The 20,652-nt window shown below is 45.2% G+C and overlaps 1 protein-coding gene across 6 annotated transcripts in view; it reads right to left on the reverse strand.

The window, feature by feature from the left end:
• smpd4 (sphingomyelin phosphodiesterase 4) overlaps window positions 1-19,447 on the reverse strand; it is a 73,363-nt gene extending 53,916 nt beyond the window's left edge. For 5 of the 6 annotated variants that reach the window (XM_043716214.2, XM_043716211.2, XM_043716213.2 and 2 more), the window contains exons 1-7: window positions 19,274-19,447; window positions 18,315-18,401; window positions 15,332-15,474; window positions 10,854-10,929; window positions 9,382-9,490; window positions 5,719-5,771; window positions 2,971-3,122 (exon numbers count right to left, since the gene is read on the reverse strand). In XM_043716214.2, the coding sequence (XP_043572149.1) occupies window positions 2,971-3,122; window positions 5,719-5,771; window positions 9,382-9,490; window positions 10,854-10,929; window positions 15,332-15,474; window positions 18,315-18,401; window positions 19,274-19,447 (794 nt within the window). The remainder of the gene's footprint in view (window positions 1-2,970; window positions 3,123-5,718; window positions 5,772-9,381; window positions 9,491-10,853; window positions 10,930-15,331; window positions 15,475-18,314; window positions 18,402-19,273) is intronic. The other variant, XM_088000274.1, reaches the window with a different exon arrangement.
• Window positions 19,448-20,652: the final 1,205 nt, after the last annotated feature.

Genomic DNA, 20,652 nt, shown 5'->3' on the forward strand with positions numbered 1-20,652 from the left:
GATTTCCTGACACAGTATGTCGAAGGGCCAACAAGAGGGGAGGCCACACTGGATCTGGTGCTTGGTAATGAACCAGGCCAAGTGTTTGATTTAGTTGTAGGTGAGCACTTTGGAGAAAGTGACCATAATTTAGTTACGTTTAGTTTAGCGATGGAAAGGGATAGGTACATGCCACACGTCAAGAGTAATCGATGGGGCAAGGGCAATTATAATGTGATTAGGCAAGAATTAAGATGCATAGAACGGGGTAGCAAAATGCAGGGGATGCAGACAATGGAAATGTGGAGCTGATTTAAGGAACAGATATTGTGTGTCCTTGATAGGTATGTCCCTGTCAGGTAGGGAGGTGGCAATAAGGTAAGGGAACCTTGGTTTACTACAGAAATTGCATCCCTTGTTAAGAAGGAGGTGGTTTATGTGTTGATGAGGCAAGATGGTTCAGATGAGGAGATGGAGAGTTACAGATCAGCTAGGAAGGATTTAAAGAGAGAGTTAAGACCAAAGAGAGGACACGTGCAGTCTTTAGCAAATAGAATAAAGGAGAATCCTAAATCTTTCAATAGGTATGTGAGGAATAAAAGGATGACTAGGGTAGGAATAGGGCCAGTCAAAGACAGAAGTGGGAAGTTAAGTGTGGACCCTGTAGAGATCGGAGAGGTGCTTAACGAACATTTCTTAGGAAAAGGAGAATATTGTGGAGGAGAAGAATGAGGTAAGAGGTGGCACGATGGCTCAGTGGTTAGCATTGCTGCCTCATAGCACCAGGGACCCGGGTTCAATTCCAGTCTCGGGCAACTGTCTGTGTGGAGTTTGCACATTCTCCCCGTGTCTGCGTAGGTTTCCTCCGGGTGCTCCGGTTTCCTCCCACAGTCCAAAGATGCGCAGATTAGGGGAATTGGCCATGCTAAATTGCCCATTGCGTGCATTAGTCAGGGGTAAATGTAGGGGAATGGGTCTGGGTGGGTTGCTCTTCAGAGGGTCGGTGTGAACTTGTTGGGTCGAAGGGAACTTGTTGGGTCGAAGGGAATCAAATCTACGAACAGGTGTTATCAATTCTAGAAGGAGTAAAAGTAGACAAATCCCCTGGGCCGGATGGGATTTATCCGAGGATTCTCTGGGAAGCTAGGGAGCAGATAGCAGAGCCTTTGACTTTGATATTTGAATCGTCATTGTCTACAGGTTTAGTATCAGAGGACTGAAGGATTACAAATGTTGTGCCCTTGTTCAAGAAGGGCAGTAGAGATGACCCAGGTCAGTATAGACCAGTGAGCCTTACTTCTGTTGTAGGAAAGATTTTGGAAAGGAATATAAGAGATAAGATTTATAATCACCTAGCAAGCAACAATTTGATTTCAGATAATCAACATGGTTTTAGTCAAGGGCAGGTCATGTCTCACAAACCTCTGACTTTTTTGAGGTGTCCAAGCATGTAGATGAGGGTAGGGCAGTTGACGTGATATACATGGACTTCAGTAAAGCCTTTGATAAGGTTCCATATGGTAGGCTGTTGGAGAAAATGCAGAGGCATGGGATTGAGGGTGATTTAGCAGTTTGGATTAGAAACTGGCTTTCTGAAAGAAGGCAGCGAGTGGCGGTTGATGGAAAATGTTCAGCCTGGAGTCTGGTTACTACTGGTGTGCCACAATCATCTTTTGGGACCACTGCTGTTTGTCATTTTTATAAATGACTTAGACGCAGGCATAGGTGGATGGATTAGTAAATTTGCAGACGACACTAAAGTCAGTGGAGTAGTGGACAGTTTGGAAGAATGTTACAGGTTGCTGGGGCATTTGGATAAACTGCAGGATTGGGCTGAGAGGTGGCAAATGGAGTTCAATGCCGCTAAATGAGAGGTGATGCACTTTGGGAAGAATAACAGGAATGCAGAGTACTGGGTCAATGGAAAGATTCTTGGTAGTGTGGATGTGCAGTTGGATTAGATTAGATTACTTAGTGTGGAAACAGGCCCTTCGACCCAACAAGTCCACACAGACCTGCCGAAGCACAACCCACCCCTACATTTACCCCTACACCTAACACAATGGGCCATTTAGCATGGCCAATTCATCTAACCTGCACATTTTTGGATTGTGGGAGGAAACCGGAGCACCCGGAGGAAACGCACACAGACACGGGGAGAATGTGCAAACTCCACACAGAGAGTCGGGAATTGAACCCAAGTCTCTGGCACTGTGAGGCAGCAGTGCTAACCACTGTGCCACCGTGCCGCCCCATTCTTGGAGTCCATGTACATAGCTCCCTGAAAGTTGCCATCCAGGTTGATAGTGCTGTTAAGGTGGTATACGGTGTGTGTTAGGTTTCATTGGTAGAGGGATTGAGTTCCAGAGCCACAATATCACACTGCAACTGTACAACCACTAGTGCGGCCACACTTGGAATATTGTGTACAGTTCTGGTCACCATATTTCAGGAAAGATGTGGATGCATTGGAAAAGGTGCAGAGGAGATTTACCAGAATGTTGCCTGGTCTGGAGGGCAGGTCTTATGAGGAAAGGCTGAGAGACTTGGGTCTGTTCTCATTAGAAAGAAGGCGGCTAAGAGGGGATTAGATAGAGACATACAAGATGATCAGAGGATTAGTTAGGGTAGACAGTGAAAGTTTTTTTCCTAGGATGATGATGTCAGCTTGTACGAGGGGGCATAACTACAAATTGAGGGGTGATAGATTTAAGACAGATGTCAGAGGCAGGTTCTTTACTCAGAGAGTGGTAAGGGCGTGGAATGCCCTACCTGCCAATGTAGTTAACTCAGCCACATTAGGCAGACTTAATCAATTCTTAGATAAGCACATGGATGATGTTGGGATAGCGTCGGGGAATGAGCTGTAAATAGTTCACAGGTCGACGCAACATCAAGGGCCAAAGGGCCTGTTCTGCGCCGTGTTGTTCTATGTAACTTCATCCCAGAATCCCCAATATAATTGCTAGTTAGAAAAACAAGCAGAAGTACCTTGGTGTTGGAGGAGAAACTGTTCCACATGCATTCAGGAATGGTGATGGTGGCACATTCCCCTCTGTAGGGAGAAAGTATTTCAGGTACCTGTCCACTATGACAAAATAGGCACTGTCTGAGGTGCTGAAGAGCTGACCGGATGAACAATTCTGTAACAAGAGTTGAGAGCAATATTAAGAGAACAAGATGCTTCCCACAAGAGCCTTGAAGATTTTGTGAAGCATTTTATCAGTCTATACCCAGCCCATGATCTCCCATGCAGTTCTGTGAAGTATTTGTGTCACTTGCTACTCCCAAAATGTAACATCCCCATTGAAACAATATTCTTGGTCCACATTTGCAACAGCTGAAAATGTGTTGCTGGAAAAGCGCAGCAGGTCAGGCAGCATCCAAGGAACAGGAGAATCAACGTTTCGGGCATAAGCCCTTCTTTCAGGAATGAGGAAAGTGTGTCCAGCAGGCTAAGATAAATGGTAGGGAGGAGGGACTTGGGGGAGGGGCATTGGAAATGCGATAGGTGGAAGGAGGTCAAGGTGAGGGTGATAGGCCGGAGTGGGGTGGGGCGGAGAGGTCAGGAAGAAGATTGCAGGTTAGGAAGGCGGTGCTGAGTTCGAGGGATTGGACTGAGACAAGGTGGGGGGAGGGGAAATGAGGAAACTGGAGAAATCTGAGTTCATCCCTTGTGGTTGGAGGGTTCCTAGGCGGAAGATGAGGCGCTCTTCCTCCAACCATCGTGTTGCTATGGTCTGGCGATGGAGGAGTCCAAGGACCTGCGTGTCCTTGGTGGAGTGGGAGGGGGAGTTGAAGTGTTGAGCCACGGGGTGGTTGGGTTGGTTGGTCCGGGTGTCCCAGAGGTGTTCACTCCACATTTGCAACAGCAAGTCTTAATATTGTAAATGAAATGAGAGCAAAAAAAGGTGAAGAGAGCTTTGAATAACAACTTATATTTATACTTTGATATGGGAAAAAATATCAAATAAACCTGTCACCAAATTACGTAAGCTGATATTAAGACTGATAATTAAAAGCTTATTTAAATAGATTTTAAGGAGTCTCTTAAAGGAGGAAAGTAAGGTGAAGAGACCGTTTCAAAGGAAAATTCCATACCTTGCATCCTCGCGATTGAAGGCTGGGTTGCACTAAAGAAACTGGGGTTATACAAGAGTTCAGAACTGGAGATGCACAGAAAAAAAGTGCTTAAAACTCCTAATACTCTTTCACTGAGTTTCAAAACCATTCTGATATTACATGTATTTCGGAGAAAGAGGGGAAAAAGTTGGTAGATGCCAGATTGGCAGTGCTGTGGAACAGAGACAGAGCTGGCAATACTGAACTGAGAGATATTGGTCAAGCTAACTACAAGAATAGCATTCTGCAACAATTCATGTTGACCTGTCACATTATGGTTTAGATGCAATCATAACGTCAATTGGAATTTTGCATCCAACATTTTAATCATTATACATAATGATCACAATCTTACATTGATCTTGCACTTTATTTTTCTTTATCTGAGTCCTTTTCAAAGTGACAAATTCATTGGCATGGATTGAAATCACCAAGAGGTGGCCATGCTTTCTGTTGGCTAGGCAAAAGCTCTGTGTCAATAAACCTCGTGTCACTCTTTCCTCCTTCAAGATATTCCTTAAAACCGACCCCCTTGACCAAGTTTATAGCCTCCTGCCCTAATATCTCCTGCCGCTGGGTGTCAGATTTTGCTTTATAACGTTCCTGTGAAGGTTCCTGGAATATTTTATGTTAAAGAAGTTAAATAAATGTTGTTTTTGAATGGTGAGAATATGGAATTTCTGCTCTGCCATACTGAGCAAGTGAGTCACTTTGCACAATTTATAAGGGGAAGCTAAGTAAAGACTGAAGAAGAATGGGAGGATATGTTAATGAGGGTGAGAAAAAGTACCACAACAATTCACAATGATACAGTAGAGTTCATGAAATAAAATGTTCTGAGGAACATTCTGAGGAACTTCACAAGATTTTTCAAACAAAATTTGACGCAAGGAAATAGGACAGTAACTAAATGTTTGGGCAATGAAATAGATTTTAAGCAATGTTTCCATGTTGAAGAGAGGTAGATGGTGAGGGGTTTAGGGAGAATGCTCCAGAGGCAAGGGCTCCGATAGCTAAAGCTATAACCAAGATGGTTCTGCAAATAAAATCAAGCAGAGGAAAATTCTGGATGGGCACAGGTATCCCAAAGCAGACAATATTACAGAGATCTGCTTTTTGGGTGAGCACCTTCAAAGTATGTGAAAATAAGGTTGAGTATTTTTAAAGTCAAGAACAGGAGCAGAGTCAATGAGAAGAGTTTTGAATGAGCTCAATTTATGTAATGTGGTAGGCTGAAAGATATTTAGGTTAATCAAATATGAAGAATTATCAAAACCATAGATTGAATAACAACTGTATATTGGGGACGGGGGTGAGGGGAGAGTTCGGTGGGAGATTGCATGCTGTTACAGAGATAAGGTGGAGGAAGATTACGTGATGCACAGCTATTTGAATAGATCTGATGAGGGGCTTCACTGAAACACATCGATGTTATAAATCTCAATTAGAATGGAACTGCCAAGACTTTATGGGATGAATCATTAGCCACAGGGTCAAGGTTACAACTTAGGCATCCCTGTCAGAGGCCAAACTGTTGGCAGTGGGTCAAACACCCAGGCAGCAGGCTCTCTCTGTCCTTTATCTAGTGCTGCTTCATATCCAGCAGTCTCAACTTACCCGCGGTGTGGTGAGGTGCATAGCAAAATTGAAGAAATAGTATTCAAAGGGATCTGGTTATGCAGTTAAGAATTGCCAACCATTTTTAAAAAAACCTGTGAAAGTTTTGATGGTTTATCGTACAGCTGTTCAAAATCCAATCCCAATGCTCCAAAGAAATTCACAGAACAAAGCGCACTAAATGTACCTTGCTACAACCTTTTAGTGTAATAAATGACTCCGTTTTCATGAAGAAAAAGAAACATCATTCTACGCAGTGAAAAGGAAGAGAATTATTCACCAGCAAAACTCGACACTTAATTGTCCTAACAGGATTTGGGTGAGTTCTATTTATTATCAAGTGTGAAAACTATGCATCAAATCTGCCAAACAGAGTTAGGGAATCAATATTTTAGGACAAGTTTAAACTAGTCTCACACTTGCAGCACTGAGTCCCAGCTGCCTCCTTGGAGTTTGACTGCATGGACATCAGCCACACATTTCCCATCCGCAAATCAGATGCTTTGGTTAGCCTAGACAAATGAAGGATTCACATACACAAATTAAAGGTGGTGGAACAAGTTTACAGGGCAAGATCCTTGATTTTATGATAGAGATACGGTTAAGCTAATCCTTTATGATGTCATCTTTAGACTCAACATAGTTTTGCAAAAGGGAAAGAGTGTTGGAGCAACTTATTAGAGCTCTTTGAGGATGTAACCAAGAGTTGATCAAGGGGGAACCAGTCTATGTAGGTGATTTGGATTTGGTACCATTCTGTAAGTGCCGGGGCTCTCAGTCAACCCTATATTCATGCTGCTAAGAAACAGTCATACTGTGTCATTGTCAAGTTGACAAACTGTAACCACTGAATGCCACATGAATGGAGTCACTGGAGCCGCAACTACTTACAACCTACATTAATGATCAGGATGCAGGGACAGAATATTTAGTAAGCAATTTGCAGATGATAGGGAGGAACATCAGTTATGAGTAGGATAAAAACAATTTGCCAAAGGATAGAGATAGGTGAATTCAGTGGACAAAATTTGGCAGAAGAATACACTAGGAAAATAAATTAGGCTGATCATTCTGTCATGAGAAATAGAAAAACAGAATACAGACTGCAGAGTGCGACAGTACATGGATCTGGGACAGCAGGCACATGAATCATAAGAAGTTAACATGCAGGAACAGCATGCAACTAGGAATGCCCTTATTGCAAGAGGAATGAAATATAAAAGAAAGAAAGACTTGTTATCACTGTGCAGGCCTTGTGTGGGACTGCACTGAGAGTATGAAGTACAGTTTTGGTCTCTTTACTGACAGATGGATATATTTGTGTTAGCAGTTCAGAGAAGGTTCATTTGGCTGATTAAGCAAAAATGAGGACTACAGATGCTGGAGATTAGAGTCGAGAGCTTGGTGCTGGAAAAGCACAGCAAGTCAGGTAGCATCCAAGGAGCAGGACAAAAGCCCTTCATCAGGAATGAGGCTGGGAGCCTAGGGGGTGCAGAGATAAATGGGGGGTTGTGGGTCTGGCGGGGGAAGGTATCTGTGAGTGCAATAGGTGGATGGAGGTGGGGGTAAAGGTGATACATTGGAGGGGAGGGTGGAGTGGATAGGTGGGAAGGAAGATGGACAGGTAGGACAGGTCATGAGGACGGCGCTAAGCTGGAAGATTGGAACTAGGATAAGGTGGGGGGAGGGGAAATTAGGAAACTGGTGAAATCTACATTGATGCCCTGGGGTTGGAGGGTCCCAAGGCATGCTTCCTCCAGGCATCAGGTGGATTGGACAAGATAGTCACGGAGGGAACGGTTTTTACGGAAAGCAGATAGCGGTGGGGAAGGAAATATATTTCTGGTGGTTGGTTCCGTTTGTAGGTGGTGGAAATGGCGGAGGATGATGTGATGTGGAAGTGAATATCAGGGGGTTCTGTCCTTGTTGCGGTTGGAGGAGAGGGGTTCAAGGACGGAGTTGCGGGAAGTGGAGAGATGTGCTGGAGGGCATCATCAACCACATGGGAGGGGAAATTTTGGTCTTTAAAGAAGGCCATGTGGTGTGTTCTGTGGTGGAACTGGTCCTCCTGGGAGCAGATGTGGTGGAGGCAGAGGAATTGGGAATAAGGGATTGCATTTTTGCAGGAGGCAGGGTGGGAGTAGGTGTAATCCAGATAGCTGTGGGAGTCGGTGAGGTTGTAGAATATGTCAGTGTTGAGCTGGTCACCGTTGATGGAGATGGAGAGTTCCAGGAAAGGGAGGAAGGTGTCAGAGATGCCTGGTTCAAGTGAATTTAAGGTCGGGATGGAATGTGTTGGTGAAGTTGATGAACTGAGCACTGGGATTATTGAGTTGAAGGGGGTTATCTTGTGAAGAAATGTTGAGTAGGCTGGGTCTATACTCATTCAAGCTTAGAAGAATAAGAAATGAACCTTTGAAGCAGGATTCTAAAGGATGCTGAAAGCATATTTTCCATTGTGGACGGATACAGGATTATGGGGCACAGTTTTAATATTAGGGGTTTCCTATTTAAGACTGTAATGAGCAGGAATTTCTTTTCTCAGAGGGTCGTTAGAGTTTGGGATTCTCTTCCACAGACAACAGTGGTAGCAGGGTCATTGAATGAGACTGGTTTTCAATCTGCAAGGGAGTAAAAGATTAAGGCGGTTAAATTGGAAAGTGCAGTTGAATTTACAGCTAGATTAGCCATGATTTTATTGAACGCTGGAGAAAGTTTGAAGAGGTCCATTATTGCATATTTATGATTGCTACATATCATTGATTAGATCTTAGCTGGAGCACTGTGCTCAATTCTGAGCTTTAGGTATTTACTAATAGGGTACCAGAAATGAGAGATCCAATAAGCTGTGATTATCCTCCTGAGGGTAACTACTGCAGAGGGCCCAGAGGCAGCTTCCAGAACTGGCATCACATGCAGGACAGAACCAGCAGAGATTATTAGTCTGCTTTCTTTGAACAAAATAAGAGTTATAAGTGACAAGCTGTCTGTTTTCATGGTCAGTGTTTCAGGTGAGAGCTGACAAGTTACCAGGTTTCACACATTACCATGATGGGAGTTGAACTCATGGCATCTAGGTGTTTTGCTCAGTACCACAACAGTACCATAAAAATACTCTGGGGTTTTAAAGTTGAGAGGAAGCCACTGGACAGAAGCAAAAATCTTGACAGTTGTGCATAATCAATTTCAGAGTTTTGATATCAATTAGCACCCTTACAGTATCCGAGCTCAGACCATTGTACATAGTCTAGTTAGGGATGCAGGCCGGGGCACGGTACCTCTGTCTTTATTACTATTAAAACCCCTCTGGAATCTGAAACCATTTTCGTGTTGAGTGAATTTAAATTACGAGTGCATTTGCTCTTGCTAGTGTGACAGCTCCGACCAGGTACAATGACATGAGCTGGGACTTCTGGCAATGAATCATCAACAAAGACTCAAAGGTCAGGTACAGTCATATCAGTCAACATTTCCAGATATTCTACCCAGGCCCTTGATTGAAACAACACAAATAAAAATGCACTGAAGCCAGTTATTCAGATTATCCCAAAATCAAGCAAATTAATATCCTGAAACACAAACTGCAAAGAGAAGGATCCGGCACCAACACTACACAGCGAAGGCAGAGTCATCAGCTCCACATACACTTGAGTGAAAGGATACTGAGTGAGAGACTGAGGTTGGTCATTCCTGACAGAGGAAACTGCAGCTTGTTATGATACAGTGGAAAATCAGGTAAAACACCTTCTTGGATTGAAGCTTTCACAGGACCCTGGATTATAAAAACACCAACAGACCAATATTAGCATGCATTGCAATTTTTAGGAAGCCAGTCTCAAACTGCACATAGTTTATAACTGTTCTTCACACACATTTCTGCACAAGAGGTTTTGATCTTTTTATAGATAAATATGGACATAAGGAAGACAGGAGTAGACAAAACATCTCTGCAAATGAAGATTGTGAACAACTGCTACAGTCAGGGCAGAAATGTTTTTTAAAGCTCTGTTAAATAATCATTAAGGAGTGTACAGGGCAATTAAAGGGCAGTGCAAGATAGATTTATATTGGTTTTCAGGTTATGGTAAAGGTTCCGAATGATATTTTTGCATCATTGTTGATGATGTTTCTGTTCCAAAGGAGGGTGCTCAGTCCTGAACAGCACACATACAACAGATGATGGCATTTTTGACAGATTAGAAAAACTGAATGCACAAACAGTAATTAGAAAAGGTCAATTAAGGAGCTGGAACAGACACTACCCCACTAACTCTTGAATAGCTTGGGTAATTTCATTCAACTGAAAGCTCGATCATGAGCTTCATGTTTCAAAAAAAGGGCCAAACCAATCTGACATCTGTTATTTGAGAAATTTAGCAAACGATATGATTATGATTTTATGATTTATTCTTTCACAATTACTGGCAATGGGAAGGGATCAGTAGAAATATACAACATGGCTTCTGAAAAGATACAGGGTCCCCAACACAAGAATCAATTATTGATTAAGTCACCACAATATTATTAAATATATTATTAAACTGGAGGAGGTTCAGAGAAGATTTACCAGGGTTATGCCAGGCATGGAGGATTCCAGTTATAAAAATGAGAGAGGAGAAACCGTTCAAAACCAGGGGATATAATTTAAAGGAGAGGTAAGATTTAGAAAGGCCATGAGGGGCAACTTTTGTTGTATATTGGTCTGTGTGTGGAATGAATTGCCAGAAGACGTGGTGGATGCAAATAAAGTTACAATGTTTTAAAGATATTTGGATAGAAAGGTTTGGAGGGATATGGGCCAAACACAGGCAAGTGGGCTTGTTTGGTTTGGGAACACGGTCAGCATGGATGAGTTGGATGGAAGGGTCTATTTTCATGCTGTAAAATTCCAATATCAGGACCTGAGCTGCTGACTCCCTAACCAGGAAAAGTATCCTTTTGGCTACACTAACTGATTATTTAGTACAATCTAGGACATCTAGGCCAAGGACATCTGTAATATTCATCATTGTCAATGTCGTGGTCACTACTTAATTGCTTAAAATGTCACAAAATATCATTTGTTGTACCAATGCTGCGAATCTGCCCTGAACACAATGTACATTAGTGCAACCAATTCACTGCTCTATACTCACAGGAAGATATGAGAGTGGGAATTCATACTTAAAATCTTCAGCCTGAAGTTTGTAAACTAACTTCATCATTGGGCCACTGTTAAATATAAGAAAGAGAGAATTTTCATTAATAGTAAAAAGTCATCGAAGTGGTAGATTTTAATGCAACCTTGCATTTAATATCATAGAACGTTACAGCGCAGTACAGGCCCTTCGGCCCTCAATGTTGCACGGACCTGTGAAAATAATCTGATGCCCATCTAACATACGCCGTTCCATTATTATCCACATTTAAATGCCCTTAATGTCAGCGAGTCTACTACTGTTACAGGCAGGCCGTTCCACACCCCTACTACAGAGTGAAGAAACTACCCCTAATATCGGTCCTAAATCTATCACCCCTCAATTTAAAGCTCTATCATTTGAAGCTTGCCATTTGCAAATTGGCTGCTTCTTTTCCAACAATATGGTGAACATATTTCAGAAGTACACAAATGGCTGTGAAGCACGAGAGACATTCAGTGGTTGTTACAAGTGTTATATTAAAGCAAGCAATTCTTTCCGATGCCTTTCATGCGCACAGGTCAACCCAAACGTTATCACAATCACTTAATAATTGTGTATGGTCATTACTGTTGCTAGGCAGTGATATGCAGCAGTGTGTGCGCACACCAAACTCTCACAAGCAACCAGATAAATGACGCACAATACGTTCTCCTGAAACAGGTGAACTAAAAACATTGGCCAGAACAGTCAAAGAAGCAATGAATTTGTCTAAAGTCCACAACAATCCAAAGATATACAGGTTAGGTGACACTAAATTATCCAGGGATGCACAGGCTAGGTGAATTGGCCATGGTAAAATCCAGGATTATAGAGATAGGGTTGGGGGGGCCTTGGTGGGATCTTCTTTGGATGGTCACTGCTGACTTGATGCGCCAAATGGCCTTTTTCCTTGCGGTGGCACAGTGGTTAGCACTGCTGTCTCATAGGACCAGAGACCCAGGCTCAATTCTACCTTAAGTGACTGCCTGTGTGACATTAGCACATTCACCCTGTATCTGCACCACTGGGTGTTCCAGTTTCCTCCTACAGTCCAAAGGTGTGCAGGTTAGGTGGATTGGCGATGGTAAATTGCCCTGCAGTGTCTCGGGATGTACAAGCTAGGTGGATTAGCCATGTAGGGTTACAGGAATAGGGTAGGGGATTGTGGGGCTGAGTCTGGGTGAGATGCTGTTTGGAGGGCTGGCATAGACTCGATGGGCTGAATGGACTCTATCTGCAAGTCACAAAATCATATACTTGAAATCCAAGATACTGCGATTCCCAAAGATAATGTACAAGGCTGCAACTTCTGTTCATCAGAAATGCTAACAATCACAGAGCCATATAATCATTCAGCACAGAAACAGCCCCTTTGGTCCAACCAGTCTATGCGGACTATAATCCCAAACTAAACTCGTTCCACCTGACTGCGCTTGATCCATATCCCTCCAAACATTTTTGAAGGTTTGAGCTTTAGGGAGAGGCTGAACAGGCTGGGGCTGTTTTCTCTAGAGCGTTGGAAGCTGAGGTTTATAAAATCAGGAGGTTTTTAAAATCAGGAGGGGTATGGATAGGATAAATAGACAAAGCTACTCTGGGTGGGGGGGGGGGGGGGGGAGTCCAGAACTAGAGGGCATAGGTTTAGGGGGAGGGGGGAAAGATTTAAAATGGACCTCAGGGGCAACGTTTTCACGCAAAGGATAGTGAGTGTATGGAATGAGCTGCCAGAGGAAGTGGAAGAGGCTGGTACAATTACAGAATTTAAAAGACATCTAGATAGTTATATGAATAAAAAGGGTTTAGAGGGATGTGGGGGTCGAGAGTGTGGTGCTGGAAAAGCACAGCGGGTCAGACAGCATCCGAGGAGCAGGAGAATCGACATTTCGGGCATAAGGCTTTCATCAGGAATGAGACTTGTGGGGTGGGGGGGGGAGCTGAGAGATAAATGGGAGTGGGTGGGGTTGGGGGGCCAGTGGGGGGAGAGGTAGCTGAGAATGCAATAAGTCGGAGAGGAGAATGGAGCAGATAGATGGGAAAGGTGATGGACAGATCCTGAGGGCAGTGTCAATTTGGAGGCTTGGGACTGGGATAATGGGGGTGGAGAGGAAATAAGGAAACTAGTGAAATCCACATTGATCTCGCATGGTTGCAGGGTCCCAAGGTAGAAGATGAGGCAGTCTTCCTCCAGTCATCGGGTGGTTAGGGTTTGCAATGGAGGAGGCCCAGGACCTGCATGTCCTTGGTGGAGTGAGGGCAGTTGGAGTGTTCAGCCACGGGGCAGTGGGGTTGGTTGGTGCGGGTGTCCCAGAGATGTTCTCTGAAACGATCCACAAGTGGGCGTCCTGTCTCCCTGATGTAGAGGAGACTACATCGGGTGCAACGGATACAGTAGATGACATTAGTGGAGGTACAGATGTGGAAAGATCCTTTGGGGCCTTGGATGTAAGTGAGGTGGAAGGGGAGGACCAGGGGGATTCTGTTCTTGTTGCAGTTGGAGGGGTGGAGTTCAAGGGCAGCAGTTCTCCTGCTCCTCGGATGCTGCCTGACCTGCTGTGCTTTCCCAGCACCACACTCTCAACTCTGATCTCCAGCATCTGCAGTCCTCACTTTCTCCCCCTTTTGAGGGATATGGGTCAAGAGCTGGCAAATGGGACTAGATTAATCTAGGATATCCGTCGGCATGGATGGGTAGGACCTGTTTCCATTCTGTACATCTCTATGACTCTACATATCCAAATGTCTTTTAAACACTGCATCCACCACTTCCTCTGCTCCAGTAAACCCCTATACTCCAGTGAAACAATTTCCAGCCTGTCCAGACTCTCCTTATAACTCAAACCCTCTATTCCCGGCAATGTCCTGGTAAATCTTTTGTGAACATTCTCCACCGTGGGCGGCACGGTGGCACAGTGGTTAGCACAGCTGCCTCACAGCGCCAGAGACCCGGGTTCAATTCCCGCCTCAGGCGAGTGTGTGGAGTTTGCACGTTCTCCCCGTGTCCGCGTGGGTTTCCTCTGGGAGCTCCGGTTTCCTCCCACAGTCCAAAGATGTGCAGGTTAGGTGAATTGGCCATGCTAAAAATTGCCCGTAGTGTTAGGTAAGAGGTAAATGTAGGGGTATGGGTGGGTTGCGCTTCGGCGGGGCGGTGTGGACTTGTTGGGCCGAAGGGCCTGTTTCCACACTATTAAGTAATCTAATCTAATCTAATCTAATCTAATCTAATCTAATCCTTCCTGTAACAGGGCGACCAGAACTGGACTCAGTACTCCAGAAGAATAATCAACATCCTGTTCAACCTCAACATGACTCAACTCCTATACTCAAAGGAGTGAGAAATGAAGGAAAGTGTGCTAAATGCCTTCTTAAACACCCTGTCCACCTGTGATGCAAATTTCAAATACCTGAACCCTTCGGTCTCTGTCATACAACACTACCTAGGGCCCTCCCATTAATTGTACAAATCCTGCCTTTGCTTGTTTTACCAGAACGCAATACTTTGCATTTATCCAAACTAAACTCCATCTACCACTCATCAACCCATTGCAGCTTTCTGAAGGTGAGTTTAAATACTTACCTTACACAGCTGTTGCTGACCTGGGAATGCTTGCTCATGAAGCTTATGGAAATAGTTTTTGTTATATCCTATTTGTTGTTGACAATATCAGATAAAAGCCAAATATAAATAAAGGTTTACATCTCTGCAAGACCTTTCTCAAAGGGATGTTTCAAAAGTGCATTGCAGCAGATACAGTAATTCTGAAACTTTGATTCACTGATGGAATTTAGACTGACAGTTAATCTGGCAACATGTGTGAACAGAGAAGCAGTTAACGTTTCAAGTCTGATAAAACTCCTAAGAACAATTCCTAATAAGAGTCATACTTGACAGGAAATATTACACTGTTCTGCCTCTGCAGATGGTATGAGATCTGTTCAGCTTCTCTGGAATTTTATTTACAGGACAGAGCTAAAAATCAGGAGTCTCCCAATCAGGACTGAAAAATTGAACGCTAATCAATTTTTCTTAGTGGTAAAGGTAGATAATTCTTGATGAGGAAGAGAGTCGGATGTTATCAGGGATAGGGAGAAAAGCGACTGCAATCAGATCAACCATGAGCTTATTGGATGGCAGAGGTGGTTTGAGGAGCTGAGTGTTTTATTTTAAGAGAAGACAGCTCACCATCACCTTCTCAACAGCAATTAGGAATCGGCATTAAGCGCTGACCCAAGAAGTCCACATCCCATGAATGGACTTTTAAAATAAAAGACCAATGAGATCATGGCTGGTCTCCCTACCACTGATACTCCGACTCCCTCTTCTACTCGTACTCCTAACTCACGTTTGTAAGTAGCTAGCATACAAGGAAGATTGAATACTTTTATAATTTAGGCTCCTTAGAGTCAATCTTCAGTTCTATCCTTTTACAGTGAAAAGGAAGCAAGAATGGTTATACCTGGGATCTAAAAACTCAACCACAGCAGCGTATTCACTTGGATTCAAACGACCCTGCAAATATCGCAAGTTCCAACCAGGAACAGTTCCATCCGGGTTGCCAAACACACACTCCATTAGCCAGGGGAAAATCAAATGGAGCTCCTAGAAACAGCAAAACATGAAAAAAGAAAACAGATTCACCAAGCAGCTGAGTAACTAAATACTGATAAAAGGCAAAAGACACACTAGAAAAGTAAAAAGGCTCCCTGATGGTGAAAATGCATAAGAGCTTTATGAATATAGCTTTGTGAGAATACCGAAGGCATGGTCAGTGAGTTCATGGGTGACACCAAAATTGGTGGTAAAGTTGACATTGAAGAAGGTTATCTAAGATTACAAAGAGATCTTGATAAATTAGGTCAATGGGTATTGCATTTTAGCAAAACGATCAAGGGCAGAGCTCGTACAACTAAGTACGGCCTAGGGTAGTATTGGGGAAAAAAACACGTGAATACCTCGAAAAAAGAATGAGAGTTAATCCTTTTGAAACATACAAGACTCTTAAGAAAAACTGAGGAGGGATCAGGGCTGGGTCCACTTCTGATATTTATATAAATTATTTAGATGAAAATATAAAGGCATGGTTGGCAAGTTTACAGGTGGCGCTAAAATTGGTGGTATCGTGGACAGCAAAGAAGGTTGAGGACAGCAAAGATTACAGCTAGATCTTGATCAATTCAGTCAATGGTCTGAGGAGTGCAGATGGAGTTTAATCTGGATAAGTGCAAAGCATTGCGTTTTGGTAAAACATGCAAAGGTACAATTAATGGTAGGGCCCTAGGTAGTATTGTGGAACAGATAGACCTTGGGGTTCATAGAGTCATAGAGATGTACAGCACAGAAACAAACCCTTTAGTCCAACTTGTCCATGCCGACCAAATATCCCAACCCAATCTAGTCCCACCTGCCAGCACCCAGCCCATGTCCCTCCAAACCCATCCTATTCATTTACCCATCCAGATGCCTTTTAAACATTGCAATTGTACTTCACCACTTCCTCTGGCAGCTCATTCCATACACATATAACCCTCTGCGTGAAACAGTTGCCTCTTAGGTCTCTTTTATATCTTTTCCCTCTCACCCTGAACCTATGCCCTCTAGTTCTGGATTTCACCACCCCAGGGAAAAGACCTTGTCTATTTATCCAATCCATGTCCCTCATGATTGTATAAACCGCTGTAAGGTCACCCCTTAACCTCCGATGCTCCAGGGAAAACAGCCCCAGCCTGTTCAACCTCTCCCTATAGCTCAAATCCTCCAACCCTGGTAACATCCTCATAAATCTTTTCTGAAACCTTTCACGTTTCACTATGTCCTTCCAATAGGAAGGAGACCTGAATTGCATGCAATATTCCAACAGTGGCCTAACAAATGCCCTGCACAGTCGCAACATGGCCTCCCAATTCCTGTACTCAATACTCTGACCAATAAAGGAAAGCATACCAAACGCCTTCTTCACTATCCTATCTACCTGCGACTCTATGGACTCTCAAGGAGCTATGAACTTCAGTTTCGAATTGAGCTAATCAAGTTTAGTTTCTCACTAACAAATTTCTGGATTACAAAAGGAAGTTGTGAAACATTTACCTGGATCAGCAGTACTCAGTATTAACCAGAACATTTCAACATTAAAAAGTAAACCCTTTTCGTTACTTACTAGTTCAGATTAATATCAACTACAGAAATACAAATATGATATTACAAAAATATACAGAGTAATGAGCTGGGCTGATCAACCGAAGATTTTGACTCTGTTTGATAAGGGTAGGATGGAATGAAGGAAGAGGATGGGTTCATTAACTATATTTTCCACCAGACTATTTTACTAGTCCAAAGCAAGGTGGGAAACATTAAATTTAGCTTTCTTAAACTGCAGAATATTCACACCGATTAGTGCAAGATCTGGAGGATACCAAGGAGTAATTCCTTGAAACCTGCGTCACAGGTGGACAGGGTGGTTAAAGGGGCATTTAGCATGCTTTCCCTCATTTCTCAGACCATTAAGTACAGGAGTTGGAACATCACGTTGAGATTGTACAAGATGTTGGTGAGGTCGCTTCTGGAGTACTGCATTCAGTTCTGGTCACTCTGTTATAGGAAGGATATTATTAAGCTGGAGGGGGGTTCAGAAGAGATTTACCAGGATATTGCAGGGAAAGGATTGAGGTATAAGAGAGACTGGATAGGCTAGGACTCTTTTCACTGGAATGTAGGAGGTGACCTTCTAGAAGTTTACAAAATCAAGACAGGGTATCAACAAGATAAATGTCAGGGGTCTTTTCCCTAGGGTGGAGGTATTCAAGACTGAGGGCATATTGTTCAGGAGGGAGGAGAAAGATTCAAATAGACATGTGGTACAATTTGTTTTTAAAAACAGAGTGGTTCATATTTGGAGTGAACTTCCAAAGGATGAGGTGGATGCACAATGTTTAAAAAACATTTAGATTTGTACATGAATAAGAAATATTTGGAGCGCAGGCAGGTGAACTCGTTTAGTTTGAGATGATGGTCAGCATGGACTGGCTGGATTGAAGGGTTTGTTTCCACGTATGATTCTACGAATAGGAGGTCATTTGGCCCTGCATGGTTACTCTGTCAATTAAAATTCTAGCAGACCTTTGATCTCAATTTCATTTTCTTGCAGGATTCGCCAATTGTTCATATATTCATAAATCTAACAATCGCCATCTGAAACAACTAAGTACCCATATCTCACTTGATGAGAGAATTCCACAGATTCACAATACCCTAAGTAAAAGAATGCTCATTCTAAGTCCATCCATAGTGCTGTGGTCATGCCTTGCTGCATCCTTTCACACAGACAGGGTCAGATGTGTACTTATGGCCTGGGATGGCGTAGAGGGTATATACACCCAAGGTCAATGGTGTACTGGAAGAACTGGCAAGAGTTATCACAAAAGAGAGATAAGGTAGCATCATACCTTGGGTGAATAATCTTCTATCGCTTTGGATAATTCATGACATCTCTGAAATAGAGGCTTATTCGTACCATCTGCTTTTAGAAGAGCCTGTAAAGAGAGAACAATTCCATTCCTTCATTTTCTGAAAAGGTTTCTGACAGGGATCAGAATTCCAAATATCACCAGAAAGTGTAGACAAAAATCTACAAATGTGCAAGTTCAATTGATAGAAGCTTCCAAGGAACAAGTGGTAGAGAAACTGATTCCTGAAAGTTACAATTTATCACACAAAAAGAATAGCAAAAAACTAACACTGTAGAGAACCTAAGGACACTCACAATAAAGACACTCACAATAAAGGGCTAGTAGCCATCATATAGCCATATAGCCATCAACCTTTCATTCTGTGCACCCAGATCATTTCCATACCTCAGCTTCCCAAAATGGGATCATAAGTTAAAACCTTGGGGGTAACAAGCTCCAAAGCAGCAATAACCACCAGTGCTCATGCCCCCGTCCCCCGCTGGCTGACAGACCATCTCTTCAGTCACCTGCTTTTCAAGGTGGGATTAAAGAAAATTTCCAAGCTTTGAAATAGGTGTCACTGGGAGAGTTTGGGAAGGATTGATCTACATTGTCACATTGCCATCTGCTTCCACCTCACGCTACCATTGCTGTTGTCATTTAATCATTCCAGTTCACCACAAAACTTCTCTTGTGCTACTCTTCTTCTACCTGCAGGACACTGTGTCCTGCAGGCTGTTCAGCTCATTTCCAATGAGTTACAATGCTGATGGCCTTTGATCAGACATGTTTATTCTGTTGCACAGAGGCTACTAAACCTGCTGAGTGCTTAAAGAGTTTAAATTGTGTTTATTTCAGATTTCCAGCACCCACAGTGTTCTGTGTTAGGGATAAAACCCAAAGCCAAGGACAGTCTAAACCTGGGGAAGGCCGTCAGCAGAGCCCGGTGCACTCACCAGCAGGTAGCTGGGCTGCTGTAAGGGCAGGGCCGCCATGCCTTCCCCGCAGACGGTATCCCGCTGCGATAAGCGACCACACACCCGGCCAAACAGCCCCCGCCACACTCCAGGACCACTCGCCAGCTTCAAACCGCCGCGCCGACCGCCGTCATCAACCTGCGACATCAACATCACATGGCCCTGACTGCGACACCCGATTGGAGAACAACGTGAAGGGAAGGCCGCTGCTGATTGGACGTGGGGAGAGGGGGGAGGGGCGGGGCAATGAGAGGGGGGGAGGGCGGGGCAGTGAGAGGGGGGAGGGGCGGGGCAGTGAGAGGGGGGAGGGGCGGGGCAATGAGAGGGGGGGGAGGGGCGGGGCAGTGAGAGGGGGAGGGGCGGGGCAGTGAGAGGGGGAGGGGCGGGGCAATGAGAGGGGGAGGGGCGGGGCAGTGAGTGGGGGGAGGGGCGGGGCAATGAGAGGGGGGGAAGGGCGGGGCAGTGAGAGGGGGAGGGGCGGGGCAATGAGAGGGGGAGGGGCGGTGCAGTGAGAGGGGGGAGGGGCGGGGCAATGAGAGGGGGGAGGGGCGGGGCAGTGAGAGGGGGAGGGGCGTGGCAGTGAGAGGGGGAGGGGCGTGGCAGTGAGAGGGGAGGGGCGGGGCAGTGAGAGGGGGGAGGGGCGGGGCAATGAGAGGGGGGAGGGGCGGGGCAGTGAGAGGGGGAGGGGCGGGGCAGTGAGAGGGGGGAGGGGCGGGGCAATGAGGGGGGGAAGGGCGGGGCAGTGAGAGGGGGAGGGGCGGGCGGGGCAGTGAGAGGGGGAGGGGCGGGCGGGGCAGTGAGGGGCGGAGCAGTGAGGGGCGGGGCAGTGAGAGGGGGGGCAGGGCAGAGAGGGGGAGGGGAGGGGCGGGGCAGAGAGGGGGGAGGGGAGGGGCGGGGCAGTGAGAGGGGGGCGAGGGTGGGCAGTGAGAGGGGGGCGAGGGTGGGCAGTGAGAGGGGGGAGGGGGGCAGTGAGAGAGGGGGGATCAGTGAGAGGGAGGGGCAGTGAGAGGGAGGGGGCAGTGAGGTGGAGGGGGGGGCAATGAGAGGGGGCAGTGAGAGAGAGGGAGAGGGGGCAGTGAGAGAGAGGGAGGGGGGGCAGTGAGAGTGGGGGGCAGTGAGGGGGGGCAGTGAGGGGGTAGTGAGGGGGGGCAGTGAGAGGGAGGGGGCAGTGAGAGGGAGTGGGGCGGCAGTGAGAGGGGGCAGTGAGAGAGGGGGGCAGTGAGGGGGAGGGGGCAGTGAGAGGGAGTGGGGCGGCAGTGAGAGGGAGGGGGCAGTGAGGGGTAGCAATGTGAGGGGGGCAGTGAGAGGGAGGGGCAGTGAGGGGGGCAGCGAGAAAGGGGGGGCAGTGAGGGGGGCAA

Source organism: Chiloscyllium plagiosum, unplaced genomic scaffold, assembly GCF_037043375.1.
Source record: "Chiloscyllium plagiosum isolate Xiang-an unplaced genomic scaffold, Cpla_swu_hap1 HiC_scaffold_24, whole genome shotgun sequence".
NCBI lineage: Eukaryota > Metazoa > Chordata > Chondrichthyes > Orectolobiformes > Hemiscylliidae > Chiloscyllium > Chiloscyllium plagiosum.